At 39.9% G+C, this 22,454-nt stretch overlaps 1 protein-coding gene across 12 annotated transcripts in view; it reads right to left on the bottom strand.

The window, feature by feature from the left end:
* The window catches only part of tns1b (tensin 1b), a 163,107-nt gene that overhangs the window by 134,786 nt on the left and 5,867 nt on the right, over positions 1-22,454 (bottom strand). The window contains exon 1 of one of the 12 annotated variants that reach the window (XM_051403703.1): positions 11,995-12,137. The exons of 10 other annotated variants lie outside the window; for them this stretch is intronic. In XM_051403703.1, coding sequence (XP_051259663.1) covers positions 11,995-12,009 — 15 coding nt within the window. In that variant the 5' untranslated portion in view covers positions 12,010-12,137. Of the gene's footprint in view, positions 1-6,030; positions 6,148-11,994; positions 12,138-22,454 lie in introns of those variants that run through there. One more of the 12 variants, XM_051403694.1, reaches the window with a different exon arrangement.

Below are 22,454 nucleotides of genomic sequence, written 5' to 3'. Positions count from 1 at the left end.
CGGCCCTTTACTAAAGAACACAGAGGGGCCAGGAAGTAAAAGCTGCTTCATTAACTTCTCACTGCTCATCAATAACCATGTTTGCCCCATGTGTGACTCTTCATCCCCTTGTGTGGGTACTTCATTTACCTCACTCTCACATACACAAGAGTACTGTAAACCTCCACACAAATGTAACCATTACCGAGTGGTGGGCTACATGCACCTGTAAACACTCAAGGACCCATAATTTTCTAACATACAAACAAAGATTCTCTCACACAACAGACATTCACATTCACCAAGAAGACCAGACCCACTACTTCCTGAAAACATAAACACACATAATTTAAACTAGCAAACTCACCATAAGCACATACATAAACACCAAAAACCACCTATTTCTCCCCCACTCTCTCTCACACACACACACACACACACACACACACACACTCACATAGACACACATCATCACATCTTTCTTACACACTACATAAATACACAAACCCACCCACATACAGAAACATACAAAAACACTAACACTCACCCAGTGGCACAGAGGATTAATCCCCTGGTATTTCCTGCAGCCCACCCCTACAGAGACAAATTCTCCAAAGGGGACAGACAATGTTAGAGAGAAAACATTTAAACTAAATCCCCCTCCACACACACACACACACACACACACACACACACACACACACACACACACACACACACACACACACACACACACACACACACACACACACACACACACACACACACACACACACACACACACACACACACACACACACTCCAGATGGATTTTAGTCTGAGAAATGCAAGAACTTTGCTGAAAAATTTTCTATATATTACTACACATTTTGGGCTTCAACTTATACATAAATATATATATATATATATATATATATATATATATATATATATATATATATATATATATATATATATATATATATTTGTATTACTTGTTAAACTCTTTTCATCAGTTAATCAAGGAATAACATCACAAAGATAGCACTATGCCAAGTGAATCTTTAGTAGGACCAACAGTCAAACCTCACAACCAAAATGTGAATTTTATATTTCTGATAAAAGCAAGAAAATCTTTTATTTATACATTTACCTACTTACTGTTGTATTACTAATTTACTGTAATTAATATCACCAAAACTTTGTAATGACCCATAACATCAATATATTGTCACATGCTAAATACTTTTTTACAATTTTCCAGGTAATGCAAGAGATATTGCTTACTCCCGGACATCACAATAATTTATCCATTTACAACAATCAATCAAACAACAGGTGGTTTAGTCTTCAGAAAAATGAATGTCTGTGATTATAATCAACTCTCTAAGAGCTCTCTTAAATTAATTCTGAAATGTAGTGGTATATCCCTTTAAAACTGCAGAAACAAGCAATCAAATGCAAATTTGGTTTATAATATTTCAGGTTGATATGGTAAACCTTCTAGCAAACAGTTGCTTATTTACTAATTCAGCAGATTTAGAACAACATTAGTATTCATGTGGAGCTGTGGAGCTGGCCACATGAAGAATTTAAGTCCAATATTCACTCTCCTTTTAGCTCTGATTTTCTCTCCACCAACTCCTGGAAGGAATATCTGGTTCCACTATGTTCACCAGTCATTGACTTTATCTGCCATTTGTTGCAGGTACAGGTACAGGTAGTGAGTTTTTACTAATAACAGCTGCCTGTTGGAAACAGGGTTGATGAGAGCGGTGAGACTGGACAAACACAGAAAAGATTGTGGGCCAAAACCCAAAAACAATGAGCTGAAAGAGGCTAAACCACTCCATAGAGCTGAGGGGGAACTGCAGATTTGGGTGATATTTCTGTGGATTCAAAATATAAGTGACTCCTTTCACACAGTCATTTGATCCATTATTGATTATAGCAGCTTTAAATGTCTCACTTCAAACAGTAAAGTGTATACAACAGTCTAAGGCTGAGACAAAAATCTGAGAATGACTGTGCACTTGAGTGTTGTCCAGCAGAGCTTAGTTGTACCAAAATAAAACGTAGCACTCCATGTTCTTCTCTTGCATGAAGTCACCTTCCAATTCACTGTCAGCATGCTCTAGTGTGACAGTGTATGATGCATCATTTATTTTTGATTAACAGAATATCTTCTATATATATATATAACATCAGGATTTACTCCACAGCAAACAAAGATAGCATAAGAGCTATGCGTTTTAAGTTATATTTGTAGGAGTTAATATGGCAGCTATCTTCTTACAAATTGCTTTAAAATAACACGAAGAGAAAACATAAAATGAAGCAGTTAGAAATAAAGATTTCAAAGACAGTTTGCAGTTTTTGGGAACCAGATTATGATTTGATACCACAACTATTCAAGGACAAAGTGATCCCCGGACTAACAGCACATTATTTTGGCACAAAACTGGTGACAGACTGTATTACACCACTGTATTACTCTCGAAACACCAATGCACATTTCATACAGCAACCAAGTGCAGCCGCAGCACCCACTAGTGGTCACTGAACAAACTGCCTCCACATTCATAATCAGACACAAACGTTTGTTCAGAGCAGTTATTAAATATAGGAGGGACTGCAGAGGTAGTGGAGGGAGGGAGTGTGGGTGCTCGTGGGTGAGGGAGGTTGTAATGTAGCAAGGCGAGGGTGGGCATATTTCCAAGGCTAATCAGATCACTTGTGGGATTTGTTTTAGTACCTCTTTAACCTTGACCATTTCTGTCTTCTTTTGAAAAACCGGAGCCGAGAGCGGACAGCGAGGCACTTACACAATTAGGAAGATTAACCGGTGTCAGGTCACTGTCCTTGAACCGAGTAAAGATGGGTAAACAGCAGAGAGGGATCAAAGCTGTGCACCCTGTTCCAATGGATTCAACATTTAAAAAAAAAACTGTTTCAGCAGACAAAAAAAGACAAATGAAGCAAGTGAGGGAGCTTGTTAGACAAGGAAGGTAAAGAGGTTGCAAGAAAAAAAGACAGAAACAGATGAAATAGTGTCTGTGGTAACAGATAAGCAGATAGATAGGTAGTAGATTAACCGATAGATTAGGAGAGAGTGAATGTGTAAACAGAGGGGTGTGTTCTGTCATCTTGGCTGACGTCCTAGAAGCTGCCAGATGAAGGGGGAGTTCACTTGTTGACAGACAGAGGAAGAACACACTCCAGCAGGCCCCCAACACACACAGACATGCACACACCCTTTCTCACCCCCGTGACTCCCATCTGTTGAAAACAATACAGACCCGGAGCCCTCCCTTTGCAGAACACTCACATGTGTGTGCACGTTTTCCTCTGTTCTCTCTGCTGCGCCACACCAAGAGGAAGGACCGTCCACCCAGCACCAGAACACACTGACCCATGAACACAACAACAATGGCACAGTACAGTGTGAAGCCTTTTGGGCTGGCCAGGCAAACTCTTTGAAGAACTGTCATTACTTTTTGGGACCATAGTTCATCAATTTTGAGCACAGTTGACACTTAACAATACCTTTCCTCATTCCTAGAGTTTTATTCGGTAGACCCACTTGTTTCTATGCATGTAGACCACACTAGCTAGGGCTGGCATAAAGAGAAGAAGAAATGAGTAGTTGGCAGAAGAAAACAATCTGCTTTTGTGGCAGAACACAGATATGACAGATACTTGAATATGTGTCTGCACTGTGTGGCTTTGATATGTTTACACAATCCCTAATCAGTTTTGTAAAAGATACATAGAAAACACAGTGAAAAACCACACAAATACCTAAAACAGCAAGAGGTAAATGACATTGTTAATTCAAGTATTAAACAATAAGATTTGGTAATAACATTTCCATCACAGGAGCTCTACCTTTGTGTCTCTGCTATATATTCGGGGCAGGTTATGAAGCAAATCGGGGCTCGATTCTCGCAATTCTCGCTGGTTTGCTAACTACCACAGAGAGTGACTCATTAACAACAGTTACCTCCAAATGAATGCTAATCTAGCTCCGTATATGAAGGATATGTAAAGAAGTTTGCCTTCAGAGCTGCAACAATTCATGGATTAATCAATTAGCTCATTCAAAACTCATTCTCTTGTTTAAGCTTTCCACAGGTAACTATTTGGGGTTTTTGGACTGTTGGTGTTGGACTGGATGACATAAGTTTGGGTTCTAGGAAACTGTGATGGGCAATTTTAACTGTTGTTATACTGGCCAAATAATCAAGAAATAATTGGAAGATCGACTGGATCAACAATGAATACACGTTTGTCAATGTTGTGTCAGTTTGATTCATAGCCTGGCTGGCAAATGTAGGAAAAATGTGAAAGTTTAGCACTCTGAAGGAAAGTATCTTTTGGGTGAACTCACTCTGAGAGGTGCAGGGTCACCTATGAAACTGCATCCCTGGACCTGGCAGGGATTCAGCCTCCTCACTGCACCACCACGCTGCAATGGTTAGCCGCTGTTAAAAGTTTAACCACTCACAGCCAACACAGACTGGCCAGAACTGGCAGGTAAAGTGCTCATTCACCCCTTGCAGGACACCACGTCATGGAAAAGAGACCATCAAAGTGCCAGCACAGGAAGATGCACAGCCTCAGGAGAGGGAGACGCATGTTAAAGACCCTCAATGTGTCTGTGGCCAGTCAGGCAGCCATTTACTAAAAACACTTCTGTCTGCTTTAATTAGGGGGTGAGTTCGGTGTGTGGACAAATGTGCACATCAGGGTGTGTGTGTGTGTGTGTGAGGGTGTGTGTACTAAGACACTGAGCAGTGGTTGCATTTGCAGAATTGATGGCTCTGTGACAGCACAGACCTATCGGGAAAAGTGCCCAAGTCAAACTGGCAATATCCTGGTGGGTGGATGTGTGTGTGTGTGTGTGTGTGTGTGTGTGTGTGTGTGTGTGTGTGTGTGTCTTCACTTGTGCGTGCATCCTCAAGCGCTTATCTCTCCAGCCTGCCTCATCCTCTGGGCTCATAGCAGGCCTGTGACTAGCTGGGCATCATACAAATATTAATTTCATTTCCATTGTCATTTTGGCAACTGCAGATGGAAATGTTTGATTGGGCGTAATGCAAACAATCATAATGCAAACAATGAATACATCCAGTGTCAGAGGCCGTAATTCATCAAGTCAATACTTATGCCACCATGATTATGCTACAAAGATGAATTGAAATTAGATCAAAGTCTGTGACAGACAATTGTTTGTATAACTTAATAGTCGACATGCAAGCAGGTCTGTAAAGGACAGCAGTGCTTTGAGCTAACACCAGCGTGCTTAAATGCTCATAATGACAATGCTTTCATAATGTAAATCTTTGGTGGCTATATGTATAAAAACATAAACCAGTTTAACATGTGCCAATTAGTGCAGCATCAGTTGGTTTGTAACCAAATACCTGCAAAAACACGGGATTGGACAACTGAATTTTTGACCAGATGATGGCGCTAGAGGAAAGATTTAAGGGATCGCAAAAGTTATTACAATTCATCCCAAGGGAGACATAAAGGTCTGCGCCAAATTTGACTGATTGACTGATTAAACTGCTGTCCAGATATTTTTTTGTCAAAACCACAATCACCAAAGCCAATTGGATAAATCATCTTGAAACCAAAATTGGACAAAAGCAAAAGCCAATCCATCTAGTTGATATTTCATGTAATAAATCAAAAATTTAACCTGCTGGTCGCACTAAATGTAAAGTCAGAGGATCACCAAAGTCAGTAGGATTCACCTTCTGGACACCACGGATGTCTGCACAAAATTTCCCGGCAATCCACCTGATAGCTGTGAGATATTTCAGTCTGGACCAAAGTGATGGACCCATCAACGAAAGACCAATCAATCCACCAAACAATATTACCATCATGCAGCCAGACCACTAGTGTGGCTAAAAATACTGCAGCTCTGTTCCAAACAATAATAAAAAAATATCTGAGAAAATCTGCATCAGTCACTTAAGTTCAACATGCAAAAAAGCAAAACACTTAAGCTTAACGTGAAAACATCCTCTCATTGAAATGATGCTAACATATGAACTGTACCTCGTTTTTGCTTTTCCTTTGTTTCCGAAATGGGAAGATGCAGTAGAAGAAGAATTTTGCCCAACTGAAGACTGTGGCAAGACACCAGCTTAGTCCGCCCATTCTCTCCTGAAAACCTCCTCACGTCCTCTACTGTATAATAGCTGCCACTCCTTGTGCTCCTCGTCTCTCCTCCCTCTCTATCTTGTCCTTCAAAACCAGTGTCCAGAGGTACGGAGACCCTAATAGTTAGCCCTGGAGAGAATCCTGGGATGGCTGCTGAGCTGATCTTCTTCAGTTTCAGTAAGTAGAGTCCCCTTAAGAAGTGGTTAAGGTCATTCCTACATGCATCCTTCTCTCTCTTGCCTAGCATCCCTACAGCATCCCTCCATCCTTTCCCCTCTTTCTCTGGATGCTGCAGGTTCTTCCATTCAAAGCATGAGGAGGAAAAAGATTAGGAGAGGGAAATACAGAAGTGGGCGGAGGTGGGGTGGGTCGGGCAGAGCCGTCTGGTAAAGAAGGAGGCACTTATAGTGATGGAAAAAGGAGGGGGTGCAATTTAATGTAAAAAAAGGGGGGGGGGGGCTGGGGGGGAGCTTGGAGGGAGTCTTGGAGCAGTGAAAGAACAATGAATATAAGATGCATTGAGTGGAGTAACGGTGAATTGCCAGCAATTAAAATAAAGCTGTAAATACAAAATACAATGCAGGCACTTTGCAGCTGATAAGATTACTGCCCATTATTGTCTCAGAGGAAAAGATGAGTAAATATATATTAATATACACTATATGAAAAGAAAAGAGATACAGATTGAGTATACGTGATAAGCGTACTCGGTGGAGTACGCTGGTGCATTTGTAGGTGTCTGGGGGCCGTAATGAAGATTGGAAATCTCAGACCAATCATATATGGCCCATGGAGATTCTGAGTTTGCAATCTGAGTAATTAGTATAAAGACTGAGGACCGCAACAGTGAGTTAAGAGAGCAATTGAACTGCATGTTTAGTTTCCCTTATTAGATAAAGTGCAGGGCACATCAAATAAATGGCCCTAACAATATGGAAACCTACTTCAACACTGAAGAAGTGAACAAAAAGGTTGTGTTTTTAAAAGGCAAGAAAGATAAAGACGAGCCAGAACTTAAAAAACAAACTTGACACCTCTTTTCCCAAAATACACACTGAAACTGTTAAATTATTAAAAGGGGGTTTATTATGTTAAAGTCTGCAATTTAACCTCTCCGTTCTCATTAGAAGATTTCAGAGAATCGAACCAGAACATTTGGCTTTGCTGTTCTGGCAAATATCACATTAGACGAATATTAGCCAGAACAATAAAGAGTAACCTTGTTCCAGATCACATAGCTACACAGGAAGCTCCCGTCTTTGCTTCTTTACAGGGAAATCAGAGACTCTGACTTTTTGGTTAAAAGGGTGCAAGATAGGCCTACTGCCCTGTTTGGGCGTATTCTTCCTGTTTTTGTTTTTCCGTGGTCAGCATTTTCCAGATCCGCATCCAAAAATCATAGCATTGTGTTATAAAATGAAACTGACTGCTCATCCAAGTCTTTACAGCCACTGCTTCAATAGAATGTTGTGTACACAGCCTTTATACTGAAGGCAGGCAGCTCAGCAGGTGTAATGGAGTGGAAATACACAGATTTGTGGAAACAAACTAGTCATTCTTTCTATCAAATGAATAGTTTCTGCATGTGCACATTTACCACCTTTAGATAAATTAGAGATGTTCCGATACCAAGTTCAATAGCTGAACTTTTCAAACTAGCTGAAAGATGAACAAATACAGAGAATAAATGCCAAAGAACTTTCTTTCATCATCTTGTTTGACAGTCACTAAAATCGCTGACAGTTAGCTCTGGCTAACGTTACACTACCGGAAATCCACTCTTCTTTTCTCTGCCTCTCTAAAATAGTAGTTGCTAGTGCCCTTTGGCCCACTCTATTCTGCCTCTGATTGGCTAGCATCCGTTTGCCTTGGTTGGTTTGGTTAGGGTTACAGTGAGAATATAAGGAGTCATAACAGGGCGGGTCACGACTTCGTCATCCTGGGAAACAAATAGTCGAACAGGACGCTAAAATAAATAAATAATGTGGTGCTCAGACACGTGTACGTACCAATACCAAATCCTGAATTTTAGGTGGTATCAGAGGCATTTGATACTGGTATCAAAACAACTCTAATGTATTATAAATTGTTAATGCTCAACAGAGTTTGCATTTGGTCAATGATCTGAATTTGCCTCACAACTTTACCTGACCTCTGCAGGCAATAGTATTGAAATTAATTGATTTTGAACTGATATTGTGACCCGCCTTTAGAGACGGAAAATCATTAAAAGTATTCTCTGTATGACATTTTCCAATGAGGTAAATCCAAAGGCGTTTCCGATAACAACAGTAAGAGCAACAATACAGTGAGTACTGTGTACTTTATTGATGACTACATGCTGGGAATCAGTAAATACAATAGAGCAGTAAAATAATATTCTGTGCGTAGCTCGCAGACACTGGTGAAGGTGAAGCTAGGTAATCAGGTTTCGGCATAGTCTCGTCGCAAGACCACTCTCCTGTATTCCAGTTAAAGAAGATTACACAATACTGGCAAAAAGACAGAAATTTCAGTACGGGGACAGTATCATGCGCACTTCCTGCCTCTCTACAATACAAACAATGGGCTGGTTTCAAGTCTCAATCTGGCAATGTCAGGTCTGTTGTCCGTTCTAGGAAACCAGACAAGAGGTTAGGGAGTTAGGGGTCATTGTTCCTGAGAGAATAAGAGGGGGAGTGGCCGGTCATGCTTTTAATTGGGGGATGACAGATGTTTTGGTTACAGCTGGTAGCATCCATTTATCAATCTAATTTAATATTACATCAACAACATGCAGTGTAGTCCTAAAATCACAGATAAATAAAAAGGGTTTTAATACCGTCTTAGGTACTCACTTCTACCCAGTGTAGAGATCCAGTGTGGAGTTGTACTAGTCAGTTTTTCCAAGAACATCACATTTGACATTTCTGTGGCACAGTAATGTAAATACAGGTCTCTGGGGAATATCAAGTAAACTTTTAAAATGCAGCACTGACCAAGAGTTTGATAGCCAGTGCCAGCTAGCCACAGCATCCTCATCAGACTTTAATACATGCAGACACAGTTCTACACTGCAGTTTAGACTGATGAAACTGTGCACCATATCCCATATTTCAGATGTATTTCAGCTGTCAATAGCAAGAGTGCCAAGCTTTAGCTGAGCCTCAATGACATCATGCAGCTGGTTTAGACTCTGTATGCGTATGGCTGCAGCAAGACTCTGTTATTCCCATAATAAAAATTGACATCCAGAGAGTATGTCTACAGTCTGTTAGTTGTCACTGCTGCAAAGGCAGAACAAATTTAAAATGAAGTTAACTAATAGCCAATAATAACATTTGCACTGGAGTCCGATTTGTTAAAATATTACATTTCATGTTGAGGCCCCCCTCAAAGTGGCTGTGATTAATGCGGCAATTATCTCCTGCCCCTCCCACTATTGATCCAAGGCGTCCATTTTTTGGATTGAGAGCTTGGTGAATGGAAGCACGTGGCAGAAAGCCATGGGGAATTAAGTGAAAGCTCGTTTCATCTTTAATCACAGCAAAGAGACTTTGCTCTATCTTAAGTCGGCAGATGGAAACAGTTTTGGCAAATTGGCAATTATGAGAAATTTATGTCCGGATTGGTGACAAAATTGAGTGCACAATAAGAAATCCTGTTTTTAGAAAGGCTATAATCCAGGCTGTTAACCCAAAGCCTCTTTAGAGAGAAGGAGGGACAAAGAACTAAAAAGCTCCCTGGGCACAGGTTCAAATCTCAGTGACTGCATGCAAGTGATACTGCAACTCTAACCTATAATACTGTTGTCTGGTGAGAAATGATAAAGAATATTCAGAATTTGATGCCATGAAGTGGTAAGATTTGGAAACTTGTACTGGTTTTCCAGAACCAGAATGCTTTAATGGATCACCGCGACCCCAAAGTTTCAGGTTAAGCACTTTGCACCAAGCACTTCTCACATGCAGAAGTGTGAAACCTTTAATGGTGTTCCTCCATAAAGCTTGCGGATGACAAGTGGGAGACAGAACAATGACAAAGGGAGAACAGACTTTTTGTTACTTTTCTTATGTTATTGCATAACCTTGTAAATGGAAACAGCCCCTAAAAACATCCAAAAGTACATCATTTGCAATATTCACAATCTGAGGAATTTTCCATAATTTTGGTTGGATATGGAACCAATAAATCAGAAGGCAATGAGAAGGAATCTTTCCTTTTTTTAACATAACAGCTTATATCTTTGTGGGGGTTAAAATTAGAAATTCCAAAGGGCAGGGGTGAGCTATCTAACCTTTAATTATCATCTACAGAGGCACCCACCAAACACAAAGTACCCACAGTGACTATTTCACCTTTCGAGCAGCAATTATGAACTGGCCTCAAACACCGAAGGCCTCTAAGCAATCATCAGGTGCCTCATAAAAAGCCCGGACAGGGCAAAAATGAACAGGATGCGGGCCAAGGTGATGAAAAGGTATGAAGGTCTAGTGTAGGACTGGCTCTGTCTTTCTTCACTTAGTAAAAAAAACTGAAGGAAGACCCATCAAGTACTGTATACTCATTATTTGAAAGCTTGAAAACATGTGTCTCCTTTATGTAAATGTCCCCCTCGTGTAGTCATTCAGGAAGTACAATTCCTAAAGGAGCCACTATAGGTTAAATGAAGGTTAATTGAAGAAGTCTTCTGTCCTTGTCTGTTTTCCACACAGACAACCAGCTGAGGCTGACCATTGCAGAAGAGTCAATGACAGACGTGGGCCTGCCTCCAGTGACGAGCGGACAGCCTGTTGTAAAACAGTCATGAGTGTGAAAGTTATTGCGTTCTGTGCGGCCATAAAGTAATTAGCTTTAGAGTGACATTTCCAAATCAGAGGACGGGACAAAAAAAAAAAAAGAGACAGAGAAAGAGAGACATACGGGCAAATGGACACAGCACAGACTGTCTCTGTCCAAGGTCAAAACACAGACAAGTGTTTGTCATAAAATACACATTTTATCAGTTTCAGACGCAAACAACTGCTTTAATTAAGGATGACATAAAGGGCATTTCATTTCCACTAAGTGGACAATTCACTGTCTGTAGGAGAGGACAGAAGCCTTCATCCCAGTCTTCGGTACAGATAGACATCAGGTAGAAATAAGTGTAATTTACAAGAATCACCAGTTACCATACTACTTCTGGGTACTGAATTTATATTTGTTTTAAACACCTCCTTAAAAGATCATGTATCATTTTCATATTATCCTATTCGCAATGTCCGTGCTTTCAGGACTGACTTTCCAACAGAGCTCATGAACGCAACACTTAAGCCTGAATAAAAAACGAGAACAATGGGCCTCATGCAACCACTTATCCGCAGAGATTTGCTCTTAAATGCCGCATACTGGAATTGTGTTTTCAGATACTTTGTGACATTTACCAGTTTTCTTGAACTGTCTTTAATTAAAGTGGTTTAACGAGTGGTCAAGACCTGTCTTACAAGTCATGTACAGAGTTGTAGTCTTCACAGGAGACAAACACTTGTTTAACTTGAGAATCAGAACATCTTCATCTGAATACATTTGCCAAATAACATGAATAAAATCTTAAAGGGTTCAGACTCAATAAGTGGATTCAATACTTCACATATTCGATTAAATGTTATCCCCAAACCACTAGAAGTTGGTTTTCAAAGCTCACTTAAATTAATGGAAAAGAGCTGAAATCAATCTAAAAATCAATAGTTTCAGTAAAGCACATTAATAACTTAAAAGAGGCAAAAGCACCAGCAAAGTCCTTTGACTCAACACTGTGCTGTGGTTCGACTGACCTGGAGATGGGAGTGAATCTCTGACCACCCACAGTTAAATATGACATGTTGCAACAGCACTCACCAGCCAGAGGGACATCGCAGAGTTTTCTTTGAAGACACCTGGTGCAGTAATTCCCTTTCACAGATCCACGGCTTTCTCCAACACTGAGCTAGCTTTTCTGGGATTAACAAGACTATGTTATTGTCCCTCAAAGTTGGGTGAACTGACCAAAAAGAGCCCAGCAGTCTGGCCCTTATCCTGACATACTTCCTGAGCTGCATTGTTAGCAAGGGGAGAGGAAACACACACACACACACACACACACACACACGCACACACACGCACACACACGCACACACACACACGCACACACGCACTATGGAAAGCCAGTGTCAAGAGATCAAAACATGGAAAGTGAGAATAGCAGGAGCTGTTGTTTGCTCTCCGAGATTTTCTGGCTTTTGTACTTTTGCCAAGGTCTGTGTTTAAGCCATAAACAGAGTGGACATGCTTCCCATGATCATCACGATCATTCTGGCTCTGTTAGCTGTTAGAGCTCCAGATGCTTCCAGGTTGCGAATCAAGCATTGTTATCGAAACTGAATGTTGAAACTGTAAAGCAATGATTAAAAATAAATGGTTCCGAGGTGACTCTTTAATTTACATTTTCACTTAAGGCTGCATTAATTGATTGTGTGACCACAAAAAGTTAAGTTAGTAACATGTTCGCAAAACAATTCCTACATGCACAACCAGCACACAAAGCAACAAAATATTCACTCTCCTCTGTACAGTGGCAAGAGTTAGAGCTGTTCTCTCTAACATTTGAGTGCAAGAATTAACAGTACATTATATTGTGTCAAAGATAACGCAACATTGTTAAAAGTCAAAAGTCTCTCAAGGTATAACTGAACAAAATCAAAATGCATTGAACCGAAGCAGCTCATCTTATCTGCAGATCAGATTGTCCATGCCCTGATAACGTCCACTGTTTGTTTTACAATGTATTATTCTACACAGTGATAGATAGAGAGTGCACCTAACTGATTGCAGCCAAAGTATGGCTGAAATATCAAATGTAACTTCACAACTGTAGACAAATGTAATAAAAACAATAACTTATTGTATTGTGCTATGTCATCGCAATGATGACATTAATTCAATTTAAGTTTAATTTACTGCTCAGCTTGCATGTTCCTTGTTTTAGTTGCTAGACTTTGTTTGCCGTTAGGTGCTGGGTAGGTAGTGTACAGATTTTTCGAGCTTTTTCGCAGATGTCTGCTGTGGCTGAAAATAATGAGCTAAAAGAGTCTAAAAAGGAGCAACTACAGAGATGGGTAATACTGTAATTCTTCGTGGGTTTGTTACTTCGAGCAACTGGTTTAGCATTTATTTGATTCATTGTTTTATCTTTAATTTAAGTAAAGTGCAGGTAAAATAAAATTAACTGATACTAGCTCAGTACTGTCTTCACTTCTTTAGTTTCTCCTACTACAAAGCGGTAGAAAACTGTTCCACACCAAGAAAACTGGAAGTGGTGGTGTTGGCAGCTGAGGTGAAGAGGTCACCCTTTTAACAACTGGTCCCCTACCCAACAAACTCCCAACTAAACTGGCTTCTCCATTGTTTGGTTTTTTTTAAACAGACCCTTAATGGAATCCAGCTCGGACCTGACAGATTCATTGCCACTCGTCCATGATGGAGGAGGGCACTTGGGAAGCAGAGCATGCAGGGTAAGGAACAGGAGTAGAGTCGGACATTAGCATTCTTCTTTTTCTCCTCTCAACACGACTTTTACAAGGTTTTGAAGACAAGTGATATTTACTTTGCTAAGAGACGAAACAGAGTGGCAGCCTCAGCAGAGGAGGGCATTAGCAGAACACACACACACACACACACACACACACAACACTGATCTAAGAGGAAAAGTTCATAACACATGTTCTTCATTAACTAATGATTAAAAATCCATGAGTCATGTTTTGTCACAGAAACCATTTGAGTTCATGTGTAATCTGTATTAAACCAATGTGTTAAAGTTCTACCATATGTACACTGCATATCCAGTATGTCTTCATGTATTTATGTAACAATTCTCATAAAGATAAAAAGTGTTTGACATGAATGTAATAGCTGCATATAAATCAATTGGAGAATCCCGTCGTTAACTGTTACAAGAAAGCTGAGTATGTGTTTCTGCCCATGCATGTGTATGTAGAGGGATACTAACTATGTCTGTATTGTAAAGACTGTGAAGCTCTGAGCCAAAACCATATAGGGTTCATTCTTCCTAAAGCCCTTCCAAAACCCCCCCACCCTCCCTCAGCTGGATCAAAGTCTGCGTTGTGTGCTTAGGTTTTAACATGGGGGGGTTTTTACTTTCTGGCCGATTGTTATCGCTCCTCAAAGTGCTAAGCCATGAGTGAGGACTCCGTGAACGCTGCTGCCAAAGGAGTGTCTGAAATATCTGCGTGTTGTGTGAGTAGTCCTCCCTGCCATGTGTGCTGGGGATAAGGCAGAGGCATGGGTTTTAAATTGGAAGCGCATGTTGCATGAGCTCACACTTGTCATTTCTGATTAAATCACATGAACACGACGTTACAGTGAGTCATTTCTTTAGTACAGATAACTGCTGCAGGCTTACTGCACAACTAATCACAACACTGACTGCCCCCTGTTCCCTTTTCACCACAATCACCAAATGTCAGAATCATCAAGAAAGACCAAACTATATGACTTCCCCTTAGTGGTGAAAATCCAACATGCAGGTGTTAAGGAGCCACTTGTTTTTAAGGCTAAAGCCACAGGCCAGGCTGTAAACATGGCAAAAGTGCTTCAGATAAACCCTGTGGGATTTTTATTCACACAGGCAAATAATCGATGTACTCACAAAATCCCTTAAACATTTATTTAGCTGCACGCAGGGTGAATTCCATCCTCTCTTAGAGGATTTCCAAGAAACATAGCAGCATAGCATAAACATAGTGGGGTTATTAGCAGATCAAGACATCCTTTGGGAGTGCATGGAGTCTGTACATTCAACATGTGCAAGAAATTATGTATTATGTGGGATGACACTGGCAGATTATTAAGGATGATCTGCAAAATTATAATCCCAAAAGGTTTGTGTCCCATATGGAAACAATCTTGGGAGGATGACCAAACTGACAGGGTTTGGTAAAACATAATGAGGAAAAAATGTTTGAACAACATGAAATGGGGTTGCAAGATCAGTTCATCCAATTTTAGTTTAAGACACGCTCATTTTTGAGGGAGTAGAAAGCTCCATGCAGTCTATTGCCAGGTTTGAATATCATTGGCAGCAAATCAAACAAAGCAGCCCATAAAATATCTCCCCTGGCATACACAGCCTCCTGGGGAATCCAGAGGCGCTCCCAGGCCAAACGACATATGCAGGCATCTTCCTCGAGGTCTTCTCCCAGTTGGACAAATACCGTTATAGAGAGGATTTCTGGGAGGCATCTTGGGGCCTTTGTTTCACAAAAGCAATCTGTGAGTAAGGGGCAATGTAACAGTGAGGAGTGTCTGGTTATAATGGTTGCGCTGTACACCTGCTTGAATATTATTGAGTGTTGCTAGTCAGCTGGCAGCCAAACAGCTGATGAACGAGTCAGTGGTCGTGAAGCATTGTGAAACAGCTAAAGGTAATCAGCTAATGCAAGCATGACTTCAGTGCTCTACCTAAACTAACACTGGACAGTTTTTCCATTTTTATTTGTTAGTCAGCATTAAAATGATGTTTTCTATGTTTTCTAACTGTAAATGGAGATGTATATGTGAAGGGAACCATCTAACAAATTCTCTACAAAAGGTGGCTTTTAGGCTGAATACCAACTAATCAAGCCCCTTTGTTGCGTATGTCAAGTTAGTTTGAGCTTGAATTCAATGTTTCTATTTATCTCTTGATGCAGTTTGTGTGTCTTGCATGACTTATCACACTTCTACAGACTGTTACCATTCAATTTAGAATACGTTTTGTGGGTTTTTTTCTACCAATGGACCTAAATTCTGGGTAAAGATGAGCTGTCCTCTTTAGAGCTCTGTTACTTTGTCTCGTGTTGATTGCAAAAACTCTATAGCTGCCAAAAGCTGCAAGAGGGCAACTGTGTAGCTGCAACCGTGATAAGGTTTCTTCCAAGTTCCTCTTCCCTGCAGTGTTTTGTCTTACAGTTTAGTGCAGCATAATTAATTGAAATATTATCTTATTTTAATTGCAATATAAAAAAAATTGCTGCAATTGTTTCAGCATTACAATAAAGTACTGTATTGCTGCAGAGATGCCCTGGTCTAAAAGTGTTGTTTAACTAATTAGTTAAGGTTACTTGGTGTTTAGATAAAGGTTGCAGAGGAGAGAGCCAAGGTAAGGGTTTATAGGTGTGAGGAAGCAAACAGGGTTTTAACAAGTATAGTAATACAAGGGTGTGTGTGTGTGTGTGTGTGTGTGGTGTAGTGGTAGTGAGGACACCCCGCCCGTCAGCTTCAGACAAGATACACCCACTAAACACGGAGCTGGATTTCTCCACAGCACCAACCGTAACCCATGGCGATGGTGAGCTTGCCCAGTAACCGGGCATTATGCAAATGTATATCACGCTCGACTGGCCACAAGACTGTGTGTGTGTCCATCGCATGGCTTCACATTTCACCCAAAACTTTATTGGTGCCAGTGGTCTTTTGTCTGCTTTTAATTGAATTAACTTCTCAGAAACGGACCTTGTTGCAGGAGAGCGATGGGACATTACACAGCCATCACCTCGGCATGGGAGCTTTTAATAGTGTTTACATTGGAATCATTCAGTGCCTTAGAAGAAAAGGAGGCATCTCTTTTAGCAAATTTTATAACTTGGTAACACTCGCTTTTTAGGAGCTACATGCCACATTTGTCACAGCCTCTGAGCAGACTAGATTAAGTAATAGACAATCACCATTGAAAGACTCATTCCTGTCACTTTCTGTCATTTTATGTCACATTTTCATGCTTACAGAAAAAAGATCCAGTGCTTTCACTTCAACAGTCACATCTTAATACTGGCTGTCCTTTCTACTTGTGCCATTCACAACAATAATTCCAATATATAGAAAAAAGGGGTGTTGTTAAAGGCCCCGGAAACCTATTTTCTCAACCACCATCTTACTTACTAACATTTTCTGCCAAATTTATAAGTTACGGTTATTTCACAGGAAGGATTGTGTATTCCTGTTTTTCTCTGAGCTCTTCTCGCTGGTTTGAGGTTGGTGGGGTTCAGTTGGAATAAAGGTGATGTCACATATTTCTGTGCACCAATCAGAGTTCAGCAGCAATGAAATCCAAACGTAATGACAGTTGATGGGCTGTTTATTGTGTTGCCATCAAATCTGATTAAACCACACCCAGACAGTCACGATGAAGTAGATTAGTCAAACTTTGTGCATGAAACTCTTAATAAACAACAGTTTCAACTTTTAACTTCAACTATGGTTGTTGCATATTTAATAATTAATATGTAATGTTGCAAAGAAATACTTTTCTGGGGCGTTAAGAACAAATCAGCCAACACTAGTTATTTTCTCAGCTCACAGCCTCTAGCATTTGTAATGTACATTAGAGAAAAACTTTATTTTCAAGAACAATGTGTCTTGGTAACAATGGTACAGAGGGTCAGCTTGTTCAGTTTCAATATCTTGAGGACTACTGCAACACACATGAAAAGTCACCATCCCCATGTATACATTTTAATTGTATATATAATTTAACACTTAATTTATATGTTATTATTTGCACCACCTTTTAAATTAATAGGTATTTGTGCAATTATGTAATAAATCACAGTTTAAAAAAGGTAGAGTCATTGGCAATGTCCCCATCTGCTGGTTAAAAAGCACAGTATCATTAAAATCATAACACTGTAAGCAGCCATGAGCTCTACTTTGATGTGCCTGTTAGAGTTTAGAAAACTGCCTGTCTCAAGATAAAATACAGCAGTCTGCATATTGTTGTGGCTACAAGTCGCAGTTTGAAAGAAGGAATGTATTCACTGTTTATTGGTTGTCTTCCTTTTTCTTTCATGTCTGCTTGTCCCCGGTCTGCATGGCAGAGACCCACCTAGACGCCAAGCAAATAGTGTCACGTGATTTGCCCCTGCAGATAAAAGAGTTGTGGAAATTCAAATGTTTGGCCAGGCTCTCAGATAATGTGAAGCAAACAAGTTTCCGTCGTCTTAATGTGTTTTATTCTTGCGGAGATACAGACTTGAACAGACTTGAATTAAACAGCGAGTGATCTATGGTGCTGGTATTTCAGCTGGATGTCTACCAAATGCATTTCTGAATATAATATATTCTTGGCTCTTAGTTGAGTCTGCATAAAGATCAGAAGTGTGGGTCTATTATTTCTGGACATTTCAGAAAGTTAGTTCACATTTCATGTAAGATGAACTAACAGGGTCTGTTACACACAATAGTGTTGGCATTCAAAAAACTGTCCGTCTGACCCACTGCATCAATAAATAATGCTAAGGGATAACCATGACACCAAACCATGTGAGACATAATGTGTGGAAGAAAAACTGTCACTCAAGTGAAGCAGCGAAGGCAAGTCCATGAGCAAATTAACGGAACACCAATTCAACAAAATGTAGGATACATCTGGCTTCATGGGTTGCATTCAAATTACTTTACTTTCTGTTTGAATTCATTCAAACTTCTTTTTTTGAATAAGTGAGAGTCGGACCAGGTCTGACGGATCTGGTTCCTTTCCGATTCGGACCCATGAAGACATCTAATGTCTCGCACCTGAGCAGGTTTCAACAACTATCACAATTTTCAATTTCTAAAGATATTTAAAATTGCTGTTTGATGTATCTCATTACCAATTGGTATAAGTTTTTGTTTCATAAAAACGCCTGTAAGTCATTAACTTGACCTTAATGCTGAGGAGTGTCTGGCACAGTTTACAGCGCCATGATGTGTGAACAAGCTTCCATTTTATTTTTAAAGGCTAAAAATATCTAAAAAAATATATATTGTAGTCACTCGCTTGTCACACCATGCTCCATTGTTGAGCAGTTAAAAATATAAATGGGGTTGTGATAAAAATCTTAAAGCCTGTTCTGGTATTTGAATGTGCAGCTATAGTGCGGTAAAGATTTCCTGCAATTAACAAATACACTAGAACAATTCAAGACTTTATTTGCCGGCTAAAATTCTTCTTGGGTACTGTGAATGAGCCTCGGCCCAAAGTTTGGAAACTGCATAGTATCCTGTGAATACAGAAACCCCAAAGTCTAAACTTAAGAATGCAAAAGGAAGGTGTTAAAGGATTGGCCACAGTGAAGCTTAGTGGTAATATGACACAAGACAATCGCACAAAATGACACAGAGATCCCAGGAATGTTATCCAGTGAGGTGATAAGTAACAGTGTTGCAGTGGAGGGAGCTGCTAACTGATAATGCAGCCATCAAAGACAGCTTGCTCGGTTCGATCTTATACTGTTAAAAGGCACTTTATCTAACTACGGACTGTTGAATCCATTACTATTATCTCTGACGAAGGGAGCCCAGCCTTTCAGTACAGATAAAGTATAGCAGTGAAACAGTTTGAGTGTTTTTTTTTTCATTAACCCTGATGTAATGCTTTGCTTTTATCATTTACAAGCAAATGTTTTATCTGAATAAAGAGCTGTATGTCGTAATGTGTAGATTTTATGTATGATGACTCAAATATGATATCATATGGGGTGCTTGACATTTATCAAGACTCTGCACACATTTCATGATAACCATTTTCCTTTGACTGCCATACAATACAGTTCAAGTCGGTGTTACAGCTGCCACGTTTCAATGGTTTGGACTTTACAACAGCGATACGTAACTTTTTATGGGACTATGACTCTAACTATCCTATTTTGTTAAAAAGCATATTATATAACTTGCATACCCAAGGAAATACTAGCCTCAAACCTGAGTTGGTACACAGTTATAAGCAACCCTTGACAACACAATACAATGATGTGGAGGTATTCAGGCTATTTTCAGAGTCATACCATGAAGGCTTGCCAAGGCAGACAGGCACGCAGAAGGCAAAGTAGTAGCAGATTATGTTCTCAGAACTTCTGTGACTAATGTAATGTAAAATGAAATGGGCTTAAAGGGTAAAACCCCTCAATTTAGGTAATCCAATATGCTATTCTTGCAGTCTGGGAAAGTCCATGTAGAACATTAGAAACTAGGTCTGCTTTAACACTAAAAAGGCTTTTTATGGTCAATAACCTATTGCTGCTGTTATTTGATCCCAACTGCTGCTTGTATTTGATTAGTTTTATAATGATTTTGACATTTAAAAAAAAAAACATGACACAAGAGCTTTACTGATAAACCAACCAATAGTAGTTCATTGCTGGTACATACATGGTATACAGTGCGTCACCAGATAAGTAACAATAAATGAATCCATGTCTGTGTTCAAAAAATACCCACATGCCCACATGAATGCTGAATACATTGAACTTATTAATAACAGTAATCCTTTCTCCTGTTCATACTAGACCTGAAGAGATCCCTTGCTTTCAATAAAGAGATGGGCAATAAAATGTGCTTTCCTCTTTCTGTGCAAAATGCTTTTTATTGTTCATCAAAAGCTACAATGAAGCTTCAGCTGTCTCTTTTAGGCCAAAATAAGTGGATATCTTACAAGGTTACACTTTTTTAAATATACATTTCCTCTTAGTGTTACTGTCCCTTAACTGCAACTCAGCGAGGAAACACTGTTTTTAGGGACAGGAATTGGTAAGATTTTATTAGAACCAATACCATTGTTGATTCTGCTAATTCCCTAATTGATTCCTGATCAGAGGAGGAGGCATACGATTCCAATGGATTGGACCATTTGGAACCAGTTCTCAACTGGAGCCGGTCCTAAATTCCCATTCCTAGGAATTTTGTACTAAAAACATTGTAACTTAAGAATATCTCAACACACAGAGTGCTGAAGGCTCATATTAGCTTCAGGACGAGGAGTTTGGATTGTGTGCCCCACCACTTTTATTGAACTCTCACTTTATGAGATGTTTTCTTTACATCCAGTATAGACAGGAGTAAGGATTAAAGCAATCAAGAGCCTTTTCAATGTGCATATGAGAATGTGAGTGTTGTTTTAAGACAATGATTTGAACGGCGTGGCATTTAAGCAGTTTTTAATCCAAGCAATTAAATAAAAGTTGCCATAGGTATTTTTTAAACCACACACAGATAACATAGGATAACATTAAAATATCTGACAAATCTTGGTTCGTCACCACATTGATGCTAAAAACCAATAAACCCAATGCCATTTATAAAGCAGTCCTGCCCATTGCTTTGCCTGCAATGGACCGATATGACCGGCGATATTACAGGTATAGCCAGTAAGTATAAAAAGATATAACTAAATCTGTAGACAAATCCCTATCATCTCATGTATCACTTTATTGCCCTATATGCATGTGAGAAGAAAAATAGCATCAGTATATTTTCAGCTTTGGTGTGAACACAGGCTTGGGGGTCCCGTAAATAAACTCCCAGTCCGTGTGTAAGATATAAATGTGCGGCGCGCCGGTGGTGCTTGTGTAGGATTTCAGGCGTGTGCAACACATGTGTAGCATCGGCTCCAAGAGTGTGATTTAATTAAAGATTCCTTTGCCTGGTGCATAGGATGGGACACACCCGCTGTCATTAACAGGGATCAGGACGGGAACGTGGAACATGTGCCGTTTTTTTTTTTTTTATGGAGGGCTATTGAGTTTCTACTCCTGTTCTACTAATAATAACGGTATGACAAACTTTCACTACAGGACAATCAACTGTTGTATCCCCTTGTGTTATCTTTAAGCTGCTGGAGACACAGTATCATACATGCAGGGAGCAGAGTCATGTTTCTCCAAAAACACTAATAAAGAAGTCTATTAAGGTGGTCACAATGCATGCATTTCCATTGTTGTGATCACTGCCCAAAGATTAGCCTTACACAATTCAGTGAAGCCTTTATTTTCTCCACAGATTTGCCTGTGACAGTGAGCAGGTTATACATGTTCATTAGACACTTTACATTTCATAAAGCCCATTACGTTTTCCCTCCCAGTCCAGTGAGAAACCACATTCCAGTGTAAATACCTATGAAATTCCTCCGCATTGGAATGTCTAAGTGTGCAAACCTATCCTTTTAAAAGCAGTGAGGGCGAACTAGCAACAATGATCTGCCTCAGCTTGTTACAAGCATTGGTGCAAAATAGAAAGAGAAAAAAAAGAAACCGTGGTCTTTCTTCCTGTGTGTATTCAGAGTAAATGCAGCATGTCAAAGGGGGGATTTATTACGTCCCCAAAGAAAAACATTCTCCCGATGATGAAAACATGATTGGGCGACCTGGGTAGCCCAGCCTAACTTCTGCTCCACTGTCACAGTAATTACCCTTGGAGCCCTGTGGCATCCGACCTTGGTGAAAAACACCCCGGGAAAAAAGAAGAGCCACAAATATCAACAAAAGACACATTTTGAGGCAAAAGGGATG

Source organism: Dicentrarchus labrax, unplaced genomic scaffold (assembly GCF_905237075.1).
Source record: "Dicentrarchus labrax unplaced genomic scaffold, dlabrax2021, whole genome shotgun sequence".
NCBI lineage: Eukaryota > Metazoa > Chordata > Actinopteri > Moronidae > Dicentrarchus > Dicentrarchus labrax.
This window is presented reverse-complemented; position numbering and strand designations above follow the sequence as displayed.